We start from the raw sequence: 15,371 nt of genomic DNA, 5'->3' as shown, positions 1-15,371 counted from the left end.
CACTTTGGGAGGCAGAGGCGGGCAGATCACGAGGTCAGGAGATCGAGACCATCCTGGCTAACACGATGAAACCCCGTCTCTACTAAAAATACAAAAAAAAATTAGCCGGGCATGGTGGCGGGCGCCTGTAGTCCCAGCTACTCGGGAGGCTGAGGCAGGAGAATGGTGTGAACCAAGGAGGCGGAGCTTGCAGTGAGCAGAGATCGCGCCACTGCACTCCAGCCTGGGTGACACAGCAGCGAGACTCCGTCTCAAAGAAAAAACCAAACAAATAAATAAATAATAAATAAAAATGTATGTATTCTTCTGTTGGTGGACATTTAAGCTGGAATGAGCATTCTTGTATTTTTTTCATACTTATTTTCTTGGACAAGTGTACAAGGATCCCTTAGGGTACATATATATACCCAGAAATGGACATTTTAGGTAAATGAATATGTCTGCTCACCTTCACACTAAACACCAAATACCACTACTCTCTAAGGTGGTTGGATCCATTTACATTTCCACTACACTATATACAAGTTTATTTATCCACAACCTTAATAATCCTCGGTTTATCACAGCAGTACATTTTTGCCAACCTGATCGGTGTGAAATGTCATCTCACTGTTGTTTCTATTTGCATTTCCCTGATTGTAAGTCTCTCACAAGTACATTTTCTTGCTTTTAAGTATATATTTGCCAAATATGTGTTTTAGAGTTTTTTAGAAAAATCTAACCCATCTTGTCTGAATTGGGGCAGTCCTTCCCAAAGCACCCTGCCAACAGCCACCACAGCAGGAAAGCTAAGGTGCAAGAGGGCAGCAAGAAAACAGCTGACTTAAACAAGGAATCATCTTGGACAAAGGGCCTTAATTAATGCATTTGTTAATTAGTCTTTCCCTTCCCTCTTTTGTCAAGCCTTACTTCCAAGACAATACTCCAGGCCCTGGGGGTCTGCATCCTTAGAACAGGAGCGAGAATGAGGGGGAGGGGGTGCTCAAGCTAGAACGTTTCTATAAAAGTATAGCTGTCCTTACTCAAAGAAAAGAAGTGACTGCAGTCCAATTCACACTCAACCTTGTAAGCTACCATCCACCTCCAACAGACTCCTTTCAAACTCATCACGTTTGGCACCTTCTTTGAAACATCCCAATCTTTTTCTCCAGACTAGACACCGTCCCCCGCCCTTCAGCAACCCTTTCATCTCCCTTCCCCCACAATGACTGAATACCCTCTCCTTTTTCCCCATTCTATTTTCTAGCTCCACGGGACCCTCTTCCCTGCCTGTAACACGTTGCTCTCTCCCTTGCCTCTAGAACTGCAAGTCCTTTCCCCTTCCAAGGGACATCCGCAGTCAAAACAACCCACCTCATCATTCACCCCAAATAAAAACGGAAATCCCATGTATTACATGCCAGGCAGGCGGGTGACTCGGTCCCAATCCTCCCAGCTTCCTTCCCCCTTCACGCCTGGGATAGCTGTTCTTTCTCGGGGAGTTCTCCAAGTGTGGTAGGTCCAAACCACCTGGAAAAAACTCACATGGCCTTCTGCGCCGTAAATGTCTTTACCAAGGCCATGTATGCATTTCTGGTTTCGGCATGAACGAAATTCGGGCCATTTACTGAAAAAAGACACCTTACGGGCGCCTCCACAAAAGCGGGCAGGCCTCCCTCCCAGTAATTCCAGCTGAATTGGTTTAGTCCGTGCAGTGGTGGGGAAGGTGGCCTGGCAGAGACCAAACGGTCCCCACGATAAGAAGTTTCCGAAGCTCTGCCCCACTCACTCAAGAAAGCCCTCTCCCCGAGAGCACACCCCGCACAGAAGTCTTTCCCTCTGCGGCTCCCCAGGGCACCACCAAGCTCCCAAGTCGGCCCCCTGCTCTTCCGTCCCACTCCGCAAGAGATCATTACTACCAAGCGAGCCCAAAAAGGGCTGGGTGGGTGTGCCAGGGTCCAGGGGCTGATCCCCTCCCCCCAGATCTATCTCCCTCGGCTCCCGGGGGCCAGGGGATCGATCTCTTCCCAGCCCCCTCTGCTCGGGGCCCGCGCCGGCCCAGGGTGGCCCTGGGTCCCAGCCAAGCTACTGCTCTCACTGGCTATGTGACCTTGGGCAAGTCACTTCCCCCTCTAAGCCTCGGTTTCCTCCTCCGCCGAGCAGAGACCTAGAGAGGTCCTGCCCTGCACACCCTGGGGGAGGGGGCTACCCACCGGGTGGGAAAACGCTTTGTGAGCCGCTCCGCGCGGCTGAGGCGCAGGGCTCGCAGGGGCTCCGGGGCCGGACAAAGCTGACCCGGACAACGCTCCTCCCCGTCGGCGGGGCCGGGCGCCTGGACCACACGCCTCCGGCCCCCACCCGCGGGACCGACCCACGCCCCTCCCTGCCTGGCCCGCTCCGGGACCCCGTACCTGCTCCCGGCGCTCGGCCGCAGGCGCCGCCACCCTGGGCGCCCGCCCGGAGAGGCCCGTGGCCCGGAGGGCTGAGGCGGTCCGTGGCGGCGGGCTCCGACCGGGACGGCGGCGGTGGGGGGCGCGGGCGGCGCGGGGGCCCGAGCTCGGCGGGGCCCGGCCTGGGAGACGACGACTGAGGCTGAAAGTGCGCGGCGGCGGCGGCGGCTGCTGAGGCGGCGGCGGCAGCGACCGCGGCGGCCGCGCTTCCGCTCATGGCGGGGCCGCGAGCAGCGGCTCCGACTGCGACTCGACTCCGGCGCGGCGGGCGCTGGCTGGGCCCCGGCCGGCAGCAGCGGTGGCGGCGACGGAGGCGGCTCCCGAAGAGGGAGGAGGCGGAGTCGGGAAGCGGCGGCGGCGGCGGAGGGGGCGGGGACGTGGAGGGGGCGGGGACGCCGAGCCGCCGCCGCCAATGGGCGCGGGGCTCCTCAGCCGCGGCTCCGGGGGCGGGCGGGCGGCGCCGAGGGGTATCCTCAGTCTCCGCCGCTCCCTGAGGCGGGGAGGCCGAGCGCGGGCCACCCGCCGGGAGAGCCCAGCTGCAGGGGCTGCCCCGCCCCCGGCCCGCCCCTGAGGCGCGGCCGCGGGCCTCTGGGGCCAGGCCTCGCGCGACCCAGGCTGGGGCTGCGCTTGAGCTCCGCTGCGCAGGGGTTCGCGCCCGCGAGGGGGCCGGAACTCGGCCCAGATAGCTACTGCTCGCAGCCCGCCTGCCAGACTCCCTCCTCCGCTCCCCCGCACTGGAGACGCAGCCTTCTCTCCCCTCCTCTGCCTCTCTTGGCTGTTTCCTCAAAGTTTTTCCCCTTCAGACACTTAGGAAAGAAACTCTCCCTTCTGTTCTTAGGCTGCGTTTCAGTGATAAATTAGTCCCCGCGGACCCAGAGAGAACAGCAGAGGCAGAAACGAAAGAGATGGAAACGAGCTGCCGTCCCTTAGTCCCCGAGACCATCTTGAATGCTGAGCAGGAGCCAGCCAGGCTCAGCCCTGGCCCCTCGCCCCTTTCTCTGACTTTCTCTTTCTCTTTCTCACTTTACATGCCCTTGTTGTTAGAAGACTTAGATAAAAACATCCAGCCCAGCTGGGCCTAGTCTCAAAAGAGGGGGAGGGTGTGAGGTAAGGAAACGCTTTTGACCTGTCCCGACGGCTTTCCTATGAGGGGAAGAATTCTGCGAGTTGGTGACCCCCTTTGGGCCCTCCTCCACTTGAATGTGATGTTGGTCACTGAAACCGTTTCCTCCTCATGTTTCTCTGGCTCTCATATCAAAGCCGTAGAGGAGCAAAATAAACAACCATGTGTTAAGGGTACATCTAAGGTGCAGGTACGTGGGTGGGCCAGGGTGCAGCTAAACTGCTGAGTGGATCATTTCAATAAAACCTTATCCTGAGCCATTCTCCACTGAGCAGAGGGAGAAAGAGCTCTATTTGAATCTTTGACAACAGACATTTCAAATTCCATGCTGACACTTAATAGGTGCCTGATCTTTCATTCATGCTGGTCTTTCTGTCATCAGCAATGCTAGGCACTGGGAATACAAGAATAAAAAAGATATAGTCGAGGCCTTCAAAGAGTTTACAATCTCACTGGAGGACAGTGAGATATTTTTAGAAGTTAAAAACTTATGGATGAGCAGGAGTTCACCAAGGGGGGCAGGTTGGGGGAAAGTGGAGTGGGAAAACATTAAGATTGTATTTGGCCAGGGGACCTAAGATTTTCTGAATCACATCCTTGACTTTTTGGTCACAGAGGAAGCAGGTAATATATTACTTGCTGGAGCTTGGGTCCCAGTGCCCACTGTAGAACACCTGTCAACTACTGCATGGAGGCACCTTCTTTCCTCTGATAGGTCTCAGCAGCCTTGAGCAACATTGGATCTATTTCTGTGCCAAAGCCCAAACCCCAGTTTCAGCTCTTACAACCCCAATTTGAGCAAATGCCTTGACCACCAGCCCTACAAGAGAATGGACAGATGAGCAGTTTAATCCAGTAACCAAAGGAGCCCATCCAAGGATGCCTTGCGGCCAGGAAGAAACAGGGAGAAATAAAGGGAGAGGGCCAGGCAAAGCCTTGGGCCACCTCACCTTGCCAGTTTAGGGAAACAAAATAAAGAATGGACCACATTCATGTTGGTTGCGATCTTTATCTCTTAACTTTCCGTCCCCCAATGATGATCAGGAAGAGAGATGAGCATTGGGGTTTAGGAAACGACAGGTTTAATAGGACTGGAGCACAGCCCGGGTGATGAGTGGTAAGAAAAGAGCACGCTGGAATTTAGTTAAGACAAGACCAAATCATGAAGAGTCTTGAGTGCCACATTGAGGAATTTGAACTTAACCTGAATAACAAAAGTGAGCCATTGAGGACATAATGAGGAAATGATGTGATTAGATCGTATTTCGGAAAAACTCTGGCTGCGGTGTAGAAAATGGATTGGAAGGTGCTATGGTTTGAATATATGTCCCTTGCAAAACTTATGTTGAAATTTAATCCCCAGGCCGGGCACAGTGGCTCACGCTTGTAATCCCAGCACTTTGGGAGGCCGAGGCGGGTGGATCACCTGAGGTCAGGAGTTCAAGACCAGCCTGGCCAACATGGTGAAACCCCATCTCTACTAAAAATACAAAAATTAGCCGGGCGTGGTGGCACACCCCTGCGATCCCAGCTACTCGGGAGGCTGAGGCAGGAGAATTGCTTGAGCCTGGGAGGCAGAGGTTGCAGTGAGCCAAGATCGTGCCACTGCACTCCAGCCTGGCTGACAAAGTGAGACTCTGTCTCAAATAAATAAATAAATAATAAAAATAAAAAATTTAATCCCCAATATGGTAGTATTGAGAGACGGAGCGTTTAAGAGGTGATTGGTAGAGCCCTCATGAATGTATTGATCCATACATGGATTAATGGGCTATCATGGGAATGGGACTGGCCTTTATAAGAAGAAAAGAGACCTGAGCAAGGATGTTAAGCCCTTTCACCACGTGATGCCCTGTGCCACCTCAGGACTGTGCAGAGTCCCTAGCAGCAAGAAAACCCTCATGAGATGTAGCCTCTCAACATCAGACTTCTCAGACTTTGCAACTGTAAGAAATACATTCCTTTTCTTTATATATTGCCTAGTTTCAGTTATTGTGTTATATATAAATAAGCAACAGAAAACAGCCTAAGATAGAGGAGAACCAAAAGAGAAGAAAACTGGCTAAAAAGTTTTAGGCATGGGATGAAAGTGACCTGAACTAAAGCAGAGATAGCAGGAATAGAGAGATTTTAAGGTGGTAGAATCAACAAGGCTTGAGGAAGATGAGATTGATTCAAGGATAACAAAGATTTTTGGCTTGGACAACTGAGTGACGGTGGTGCCATTCCTGAAAATATTAACAGATAATACAGAGAACTATGAAGAGCAGAGAACTATGACCCTGGTTAAATCAGATTATTTCTGTGACTCTCCACATAAAGCAGAAGGGCTGAAGCAATTGGACTAGAGTCACCACTATACAATTACTAATGTCCTCTGAGCTGGGGATCCAAAGATATGCAAAGGAGAGGCACAATAGAAGGATAGCCCATTCCTTTTTTTCCATTAAAAAAAATTGTGGGCTAGGCGCGGTGGCTCACACCTGTAATCCCAGCACTTTGGGAGGCTGAGGTGGGCAGATCACCTGAGGTCGGGAGTTCGAGACCAGCCTGACCAACATGGAGAAACCCCGTCTCTACTAAAAATACAAAATTAGCTGGGCGCGGTGGCACGTGCCTGTAATCCCAGCTACTCAGCAGGCTGAGGTAGGAGAATCTCTTGAAACCAAGAGGCGGAGGTTGCGGTGAGACAAGATCGCGCCATTACACTCCAGTCTGGGCAACAAGAGCGAAGCTCCGTCTCAAAAATAAATAAATAAATAAATAAATAATAAACTGTGGTAAAATATATTATGTAAAATTTATTATTTTAACCATTTTCAAGTGTATAATTGTAATTTCAAGTGGCATTAACTATATTCACAATGAACTAGCTGGGCTTGGTGGTGGGCACCTGTAATCCCAGCTCCTCAGGAGTCTGAGGCAGATAATTGAATTGCTTGAACCCAGAAGGTGGAGGTTGCAGTGAGCTGAGATTGCACCACTGCACTCCAGCCTGGGTGACAGAGCGAGACTCTGTCTCAAAAAAAAAAAGTAGGAAAACTGTATTCACAATGTTGTAAAACCATCACCACTATCCGTTTCCAGAACATCTTCATCACCATCCCAGACAGAAACCCATTAAATAACTTTCAGTTCCCTCCTCCCCTCAGCCCCTGGTATGTTTATTCTACTTTCTGTCTCTACAGATTTGATTATTCTAGATACCTAATGCAAGTGGAACCATACAATATTTGTCTTTTTGTGTCTTTCTGGCTTATTTCATTCGCATAATGTTTACAAGGTTTATTCATGTGGTAGTATGTATTAGAATTTCCTTCTTTTTTGTTTTATTTTTATTTATTTTTGTTTTATTTATTTTATTTTTATTTATTTTGGCAACAAGAGTATTGCTCTTGTTGCCAAGGCTGGGGTGCAATGGCGCAATCTCAGCTCACCGCAACCTCCACCTACCGGGTTCAAATGAGTCTCCTACCTCAGCCTCCTGAGTAGCTGGGATTACAGGCATACACCACCACACCTGGTTAATTTTTTGTACTTTTTGTAGAGACAGGGTTTCTCCATGTTGGTCAGGCTGGTCTTGAACTCCCAACCTCAGGTAATCCACCCGCCTGGGCCTCCCAGAGTGCTAGGATTACAGGCATGAGCCACCAAGCCTGGTCTTACTGCTTTTAGTTCTTTTGAGTATATACCTAGGAGAAGAATTGCCGCATCACAATGGTAACTCTGTGCTTAACTTTTTGAGGAAGCACCAGACTGTTTTCTATAGGGGCTGCACCATTTTTGCATTCCCACCAGCAATGCATAAGGGTTCTAATTTATCCACATTCTTGCCAACACTTGTTATTCCACCCCCATCCCCACCTTTTTCTTCATAATAGCCTTCCTAATGGATGTGAAGTGGTATCTCATTGTAGTTCTGATTTGCACTTCCTATTTCACTTTCAAGCTTAGCACAATGTCTGTTTACTTGTATTTGCCCCAGCCTGGCTTGTAAATCATTATTTTATTTGGGGGTTAACGAGGGAGTGGAGGAGAGAAATTGTAAGAAAATACTGAAGGGGCGCCGGGCGCGGTGGCTCAAGCCTGTAATCCCAGCACTTTGGGAAGCTGAGGTGGGCGGATCACGAGGTCAGGAGACTGAGACCATCCTGGCTAACACGGTGAAACCCCATCTCTACTAAAAATACAAAAAATTAGCCGGGCGTGGTGGCGGGCGCCTGTAGTTCCAGCTACTCGGGAGGCTGAGGAAGGAGAATGGCGTGAACCCGGGAGGCGGAGCTTACAGTGAGCCGAGATCGTGCCACTGCACCCGAGCCTGGGCGACAGAGCAAGACTCCGGTCTCAAAAAAGAAGAAAAAAGAAAAAGAAAAGAAAATACTGAAGGGGCTATTTCATGAAAAACGATAAGACAATGATAGACCTAATAGCATATAAAACCAAAAAAGGAGCAAGATGGTATTTCAGAGTAATACTTTGAAGCCTTAGCAACTGAAGGAATCTAGATAAGGTAGATCCAATGGAATTTGTAATCATGCTCAACAAAGGAAGTGAAAATAGCAATGCCAAATGGAAGGGGCTGGGGCAGGAGATGCAATTAACCACCGATACCACATGACTACTTTCCTTCACAAACACATCACAAGCACATGTGAGACAACTATATGGTTTCCCTGAAATGCTTGGGGATGTAAATTGCAGGGTGTGAGCCAGGGCGAAAGAAAACACGCTGAGCATTTTTCCTCACTATTATCACCTTAATAAACATTAGTTTCTATTTCCTTAGGCCACATTCCTGAAGGTGGAATTGCTAATTCAATGTTTTGAAAAGTTTTACTTTCCAGAGAGATCATAGCAATTTATTTGTGTAATCATTTATTTTTATTTAAATATAAGGGATTGAATTGGTCATATTTCTCACTTGTAAGGACACTCTCATTTGTTTTATTTATTTATTCTCTTTTATTCACATTCACTAATCTCATTCCCCTTTCTCACCACAGGCAATTATTCCGATGTGTTTCATGTATATCCTTTTGTTTGTGTTTATTTAAAATACGTAGTATTGGGCTGGACATGGTGGCCGACGCCTGTAATCCCAGCACTTTGGGAGGCCAAGGCAGGCAGATCACTTGAGGTCAGGACTTTGAGACCAGCCCGGCCAACATGGTGAAACGCCGTCTCTGCTAAAAATACAAAAATTAGCTGGGCATGGTGGACCCCGTCTCTGCTAAAAATACAAAAATTAGCTGGGCATGGTGGACCCCGTCTCTGCTAAAAATACAAAAATTAGCTGGGCGTGGTGGTGCACGCCTGTAATTCCAGCTACCCGGGAGGCTGAGACACCAAAATCCCTTGAACCCAGCAGGTGGAGGTTGCAGTGAGCCGAGATTGCACCATTGCACTCCAGCCTGGGTGATGGAATGACACTCTTTCAAAACAAAATCAAAACCAAAACCTCCCAACAAAGAGATTTAAAAAAAAAAAAAGTAGTAATAGGATAAAATATGTACTATTGTCTTAGATGCGTGTATTTTTTTCTTCTGTAAATAACATTGTAAGACAGATTTTTTTTCTTATTTTTCTTTTTTGCTGCAGCATGTTTTTAAGATCTGGCCCACTGCTTCTATCTACTGCATATTACTCTACCCATCACATTTTGCCTAAGGTCTTCTTCATTAGGGACACCCAAATTGCCTACAACCAAAAACATCACTGCCATAACTATCTTTATACATACCCCTTATAGAACCTGTGTGAGAATTTTAGGAGGGTTATATATATAGTATGAGAATTGGAATTTTATATTTTTTTCTCTGTTATATAGTTTTAGCTTTCATATTTTTATTATTGGTAAGGATAAATGTGTATGTGTGTTGTGTGTGTGTGTGTGTGTGTGTTTCTTTAACCACAGTATTCTAGGAATTTTCTGATCACTTCCTTAGCCCTATCCTCTATGGCTTCTTTAAAGACTAATTGAGTCTGTAATTGATTGTAATACATTGAATAAATGTAATGCATGAGTCCATAATGATGCTCAAAGAGCAAGAAAAGAGAAAGGAGGAAAAAATTCATTTGCCACTATTGGAAATACTATGACACCAACTCCTTTGTCAGGAAATTGGTAATTAAAGAGAAAGAATGAAGCATTTAACCTGCCATTTTAGGAAAAAATGAGGTTCATCCCCAATTGATGAGAGGAAATTCTTCTTTACAGAAGAATGTCATCTAATAAATGTAGAAGGATTGATAGAATTAAAAACTCACAATTTTGCAATCTCCAATGAGATAATTGATTCAAGCAAGGATCATCAGTGAATGTTAAACTATTTAAAAAGAAAGAAAAAAGACCAATCTACCATTGTATCTATTTCCCACCATTCACTTGCTCTACAAACACTTCCAATTTGACTTCTGCTCCTACCATTCTATTAACTACATGCTTGAAAGACAATGCTGGCTTCTCAATTGCCAAATACAATGGTCTTTTCTCAGTTCTCGTCCTCCATGATCTCTTCATGGTATTTGACAACAGCAGCCACCTCCTCTTTCTTGTAACTCTCTCCTTTCATCTACAAAAGACTGGCTATCCATTGCTGTATAACAAATCACTCTAATATATTTAGAGGCTTTAAACAATTTATTGTTATTTTTCGTGGTTCTGTGGGTAGACTAGGCTCAGTTGGGTGGTTCTCACTTGGGATCTCTCATGTTTCAGTAAATGGTGTCTAGGGCTGGACTCATCTGAAAGCTTGACTGGGCTAGACATCCAAGAAGGCTTCTTCACTCACTTGTCTGGCATCTCGAACGGATGGCTGGAACAGCTGGAGGTTAGTAGGGCAACTCTCTGTCTCCATGTGACTGGCTTGGGCTCCCTAACAGCATGGTAGACTCAATATAGTGAAGACTAAACTCTGATTTTTTAGTTTGTCCAAATTCCTACCTAAGGGCCCTAGGGAGTCATGCCCTACAAGCCATAAAGTCTCATCAGAGGGGTTTTCATTTTAACTCTATATAGTGTGGTCTGCTTTCTAACCTGACTCTGGCATAACATCACATAACAAATAAGGGAAGAAATCAAAATATTTTAACCCTAAATATAATTCCTTGCCATATCTTGACATTGCCCTGAAAAGTTGTCTCTTGTGGGAAAAATCCACATTCCATAGAGAAACCCCTTTCCCATTTTTTTCCTTCCTTCATTTCCAGATCCAGGAGATAATCAACTAAGAGCCAGGCACTCTTTTACATCGGATAAGAAACATTTTACAACCTGTTCTTTCTGAAGTCTGCTATCTGAGAGCTTCCTCTGCATAATAAAACTTGGTCTCCACAATCCTAACCTAAACATTTCCTTTCTGTTGATCCCAGGTCTTCAGATAAAACTCGACCAATCATCAACTGGAAAATATTTAAATCTACCTATAGCCTGGAAGCGCCCCCTCACCAAAAACCAATGTACATCTTAAATGTATTTCATTGATGTTTCTTGTCTCCCAAAAATGTATAAAACCAGGCTGTGCCCTAACCACCTCAGACTTTTATACATTTTTGGAAGACAGGAAACATCAGGTCTCAGGATCTTCTGAGGGCTGTGTCACAGGCCATAGTCACTCATATTTGGCCCAGAATAAATCTCAAAATATTTTACAGAGTTTGACTCTTTTCGTCGACAATAGATAAGACTTCTTACATAGTGCCTGGCTTTCCCCAGAGCAAGTGTTCCCAGGTGGAAACCGCAAGGCTTCTTAAGAGACAATTCATGCTCTTTCTCACCCAATATGCATCATCTACTATTTTCAGCATTGGTTTCTTTAGAGGGGGGGAAAAAGAACTGAAAGACTTTTCCAAAGCTGAGTGTAAAATCCATCTATGTTTTTATTGTTTCATTTCTATTTTTATTATTATTATTTTTTTTGAGTCTCACTCTGTCACCCAGGCTGGAGTGCAGTGGCGCGATCTCGGCTCACTGCAAAGTCCGCCTCCCGGGTTCACGTCATTCTCCTGCCTCACCCTCCCCAGTAGCTGGGACTACAGGCACCGGCCACTACGCCTGGCTAATTTTTTTTTTCTTTTGAGACGGAGTTTCGCTCTTGTTGCCTGAGCTGGAGTGCAATGGCGTGATCTTGGCTCACCACAACCTCTGCCTCCCAGGTTCAAGCGATTCTCCTCCCTCAGCCTCCCTAGTATCTGGGATTACAGGTATGTGCCACCATGCCCAGCTAATTTTGTATTTTTAGTAGAGATGGGGTTTCTCCATGTTGGTCAGGCCGGTCTCAAACTCCTGACCTCAGGTGATCCGCCCGCCTAGGCCTCCCAAAGTGCTGGGATTACAGGCATGAGCCACCGCGCCCAGCCTAATTTTATATATATATATATTTTTAGTAGAGACGGAGTTTCACCGTGTTAGCCAGGATGGTCTCGATCTTCTGACCTTGTGATCTGCCTGCCTCAGCCTCCCCAAGTGCTGGGATTACAGGCATGAGCCACCACGCCCAGCCTATTATTTCATTTCTAATGATGTGTCTATCCACATCTAACCCCAAAGCAATTTTTAAAGGAAGTTTTTTGTAGAGACGGGGTCTCACTATGCTGCCCATGCTGGTCTCAAACTCCTGGCCTCAAGTGATTCTCCCCCGTCAGCCTCTCAAAGTGCTGGGATTACAGGCGTAAACCACCACACCTGGCCCCCAAAGCAGTTTTGAAATACCTTTATCATTAAAACCTAAAGTATAATAATAATACATAAATAAATAAATAAAAATTAAAAAATAAATTAATTAATTAAAAAAAATACCTTTATCAGCTGGGCGCAGTGGCTCTCGCCTGTAATCCTAGCACTTTGGGAGGCAGAGGCGGGCAGATCACCTGAGGTCAGGAATTTGAGAACAGCCTGACCAACATAAAGAAACCCCGTATCTACTAAAAATACAAAATTAGCCGGGCGTAGTGGCGCATGCCTGTAATCCCAGCTACTCGGGAGGCTGAGGCAGGAGAATCACTTGAACCCGGTGAGCCGAGATCATGCCATTGCCCTCCAGCCTGGGCAACAAGAGTGAAACTCCATCTCAAAAAAAAGAAATACCTTTATCAAGTCTTTCAAAAACATTTAGCTTAGTTTTCATAGAAGCAGGAACAATCTTTCCACTTGCACTTGTGTTTCCACAGTTTACTTAATATTTAATTAGGTAACATAATTTCTGTAATAAATAAAACTAACACAAACAGATTTGTGAAGAAACTTCTCAACTGGTAGGCTCAGTAAGTCCCAGAAGCTAGTTTACCAGCTATGAGCATTCAGTGCACATCGGTGTAAATTAGTATATTTTACAGATGGAATAGAGGGCATTGGTTAATACAATTAATCGGTTAAAAGAGTTTCTAATGTATCTTTTTTGAACCTTTTGAATTGGAAGTACATAAACCACTTTAAGAAACATAGACTCGGCTGGGTGCAGTGTCTCACACCTGTAGTCCCAGCAATTTGGGAGGCCGAGGCAGGTGAATCACTTGAGGCCAGGAATTTAAGACCAGCGTGGCCAACATGGTGAAACCCCATTTCTAGTAAAAATACAAAAATTATCAGGGCGTGGTGGCATATGCCTGTAATTCCAGCTACTTGGGAGGCTGAGGCACGAGACTCACTTGAACCCAGGAGGCAGAGGTTGCAATGAGCCAAGATGGCACCACTGCACTCTAGGCTGGGCAACAAAGCGAGACTAGGTCTCAAAAAAAAGAATGAAAGAAAAAAGAAAAAAAGAAACATAGGCTGTATTGGCTTTTATAATCCAAAGCCTGGGGTGGATCTGGCATGACTTGATTCAGGGACTTGAATGATGTGTCAGCTCCCAATCTTCCTCTGTCTTTCAGCTGTGCTCACCACCGTGTTGGTTTCACACTAGACTCCATGCAGTGATGAGACAGTGATGGCAGCTCCTGGCACAGAGGAGAGAACACGTAACCCTTTCAGCAATCCTAACAAAAAGTCTCACTACTTTTTATCAGCTAAGATTGGGTATATGCTTGCTTACCTTATACTGATCTGTGACCAGGGAGATGTGATGACCTGAGTGACTTAGGATTGAGTCCCATGCCTCTCTGAAGCCCTTTCTAACCCCTGGACTGAGAAGAATTGCCTTGGAGCATTCCAGCTTATATAAGTTGATTTTTTTTTTTTTTTTTTTTTTGAGACGGAGTCTTGCTCTGTCACCCAGGCTAGAGTGCAGTGGCGCGATCTTGGCTCACTGCAACCTCTGCCTCCCGGGTTCAAGCGATTCTCCTGCCTCAGCTCCCGAGTAGCTGGGATTACAGGCGCCCACCACCGTGCCTGGCTCTTTTTTTTTTTTTTTTTTTTTGTATTTTTAGCAGAGACGGGGTTTCACCATCTTGGCCAGGCTGGTCTCGAACTCCTGACCTCAAGCAATCCACCCGCCTCGGCCTCCAAAGTGCTGGGATTACAGGCGTGAGCCACTGCGCCCGGCCTTAGAAGTTCTTTTTTTGTTTGTTTGAGACAGTCTTGCTCTGTTGCCCAGGCTGGAGTATAGTGGCATGATCTCGGCTCAATCCACCTTCACCTCCCGGGTTCAAGTGATTCTCCTGCCCCAAGCCTCCCGAGTAGCTGGGACTATAGACACGCATCACCATTCCTGGCTAATTTTTTTGTATTTTCAGTAGAGATGGGGTTTCACTGTGTTGGCCAGGCCGGTCTTGAACTCCTGACCTCAGGTGATCTGCCCACCTCAGCCTCCCAAAGTGCTGGGATTACAGGCGTGAGCCACTGCACCCAGCGGAAGTCCATTCTTGAAGTAATAATTGGGTTAAAGAAGGACTGTGGGCTTCTCGACGGCAAGAATGGCATTGTGTTTCTGTCTGTATCCTCACTCTTCATACATAGCACCCAGCATGTTTCCCTACACACAGCAGACATCACTTAATTGTGAACCAAAAAACTGCAAGCATCTTTCTTCATTCACTGTATCTTACTGCTGTTTATAGAAGACTTGCCCTTGCTGTGCAAAATGCCAGTCCCTATTTGCCTGGGTTTTGTCATCTTTTGATCTCTTGTGCTGCCAGAAGTCCTCAAAGCATAAGTTTGAATGGGGCTTGGACTCGGAGACCCATAGAGCTAAGCTCCGTATAGAATTCCCTGAGGGAAGCCTTTTCCCTTCCATCTCAAGTCTGGCATATTGCTCTATAACACTGGTTATGATGATGCTGCAGTTTTAATTTTACCTTTTGTGTTTGTTCTAGAGCCACTTTAAAGGACTCTCTTTGGGTCTTTCCCCTAATCCTCCTTTCTGACCCCCAGCTTCCCTTGGTCCCTCTCTTCCCTGCAGCCACAGCTGCCTGGCTCCAGGGCACTCAGACGGCACTGTCGCCTAGGCAACCCAGAAGGGGGCTTCAATCTACTGTCTCCCCAGAGGGGTTGGGCTGGCCCTGAGCCAGGAAGAGGCAGGGGGCAGGGGACCTGCACCAGCCCTGCACAGGGCATGTCGGGAAATAAACAGACTACTGGTGTGCTGTCTGCATTAAGAGACGGGGAATGTCATGGGTGTGTTGTATGTGTGTTATGTAAGCAAACAGCCAAGGATGCCACTGCCCGCTAAGAGCAAAGAAATGGAACAAGAGAAAGAAGGGCCTCCCGTACATCTTGGACTCAGATCTGCAGTGGTGGGGTTAACTGGCCAAGGCTCTGTTTTAGTTTCCTAGGGCTGCTGTAACAAAGTACTACAAACTGGATGGCTCAAAACAACAGAAATGTATCTTCTCACAATTCTGGAGGCTAGAGGTCCAAAATCAAGGTGTCAGCAGGGCCATGC

At 47.0% G+C, this 15,371-nt stretch overlaps 1 protein-coding gene across 6 annotated transcripts in view; it reads right to left on the bottom strand.

The window, feature by feature from the left end:
• The window catches only part of RNF38 (ring finger protein 38), a 153,358-nt gene extending 150,609 nt beyond the window's left edge, over window positions 1-2,749 (bottom strand). For 4 of the 6 annotated variants that reach the window (XM_054500038.2, XM_054500039.2, XM_054500040.2 and 1 more), the window contains exon 1: window positions 2,391-2,749. In XM_054500038.2, the coding sequence (XP_054356013.1) occupies window positions 2,391-2,646 (256 nt within the window). In that variant the 5' untranslated portion in view covers window positions 2,647-2,749. Of the gene's footprint in view, window positions 1-2,192; window positions 2,279-2,390 lie in introns of those variants that run through there. The other 2 variants (XM_063650164.1, XM_063650163.1) reach the window with 2 other exon arrangements.
• Between the last annotated feature and the right edge of the window lie 12,622 nt (window positions 2,750-15,371).

Source organism: Pongo pygmaeus, chromosome 13 (genome assembly GCF_028885625.2).
Source record: "Pongo pygmaeus isolate AG05252 chromosome 13, NHGRI_mPonPyg2-v2.0_pri, whole genome shotgun sequence".
Classification (NCBI taxonomy): domain Eukaryota; kingdom Metazoa; phylum Chordata; class Mammalia; order Primates; family Hominidae; genus Pongo; species Pongo pygmaeus.
Note: the sequence above shows the minus strand (reverse complement) of the source record. Positions and strands in the feature narration are given on the sequence as shown.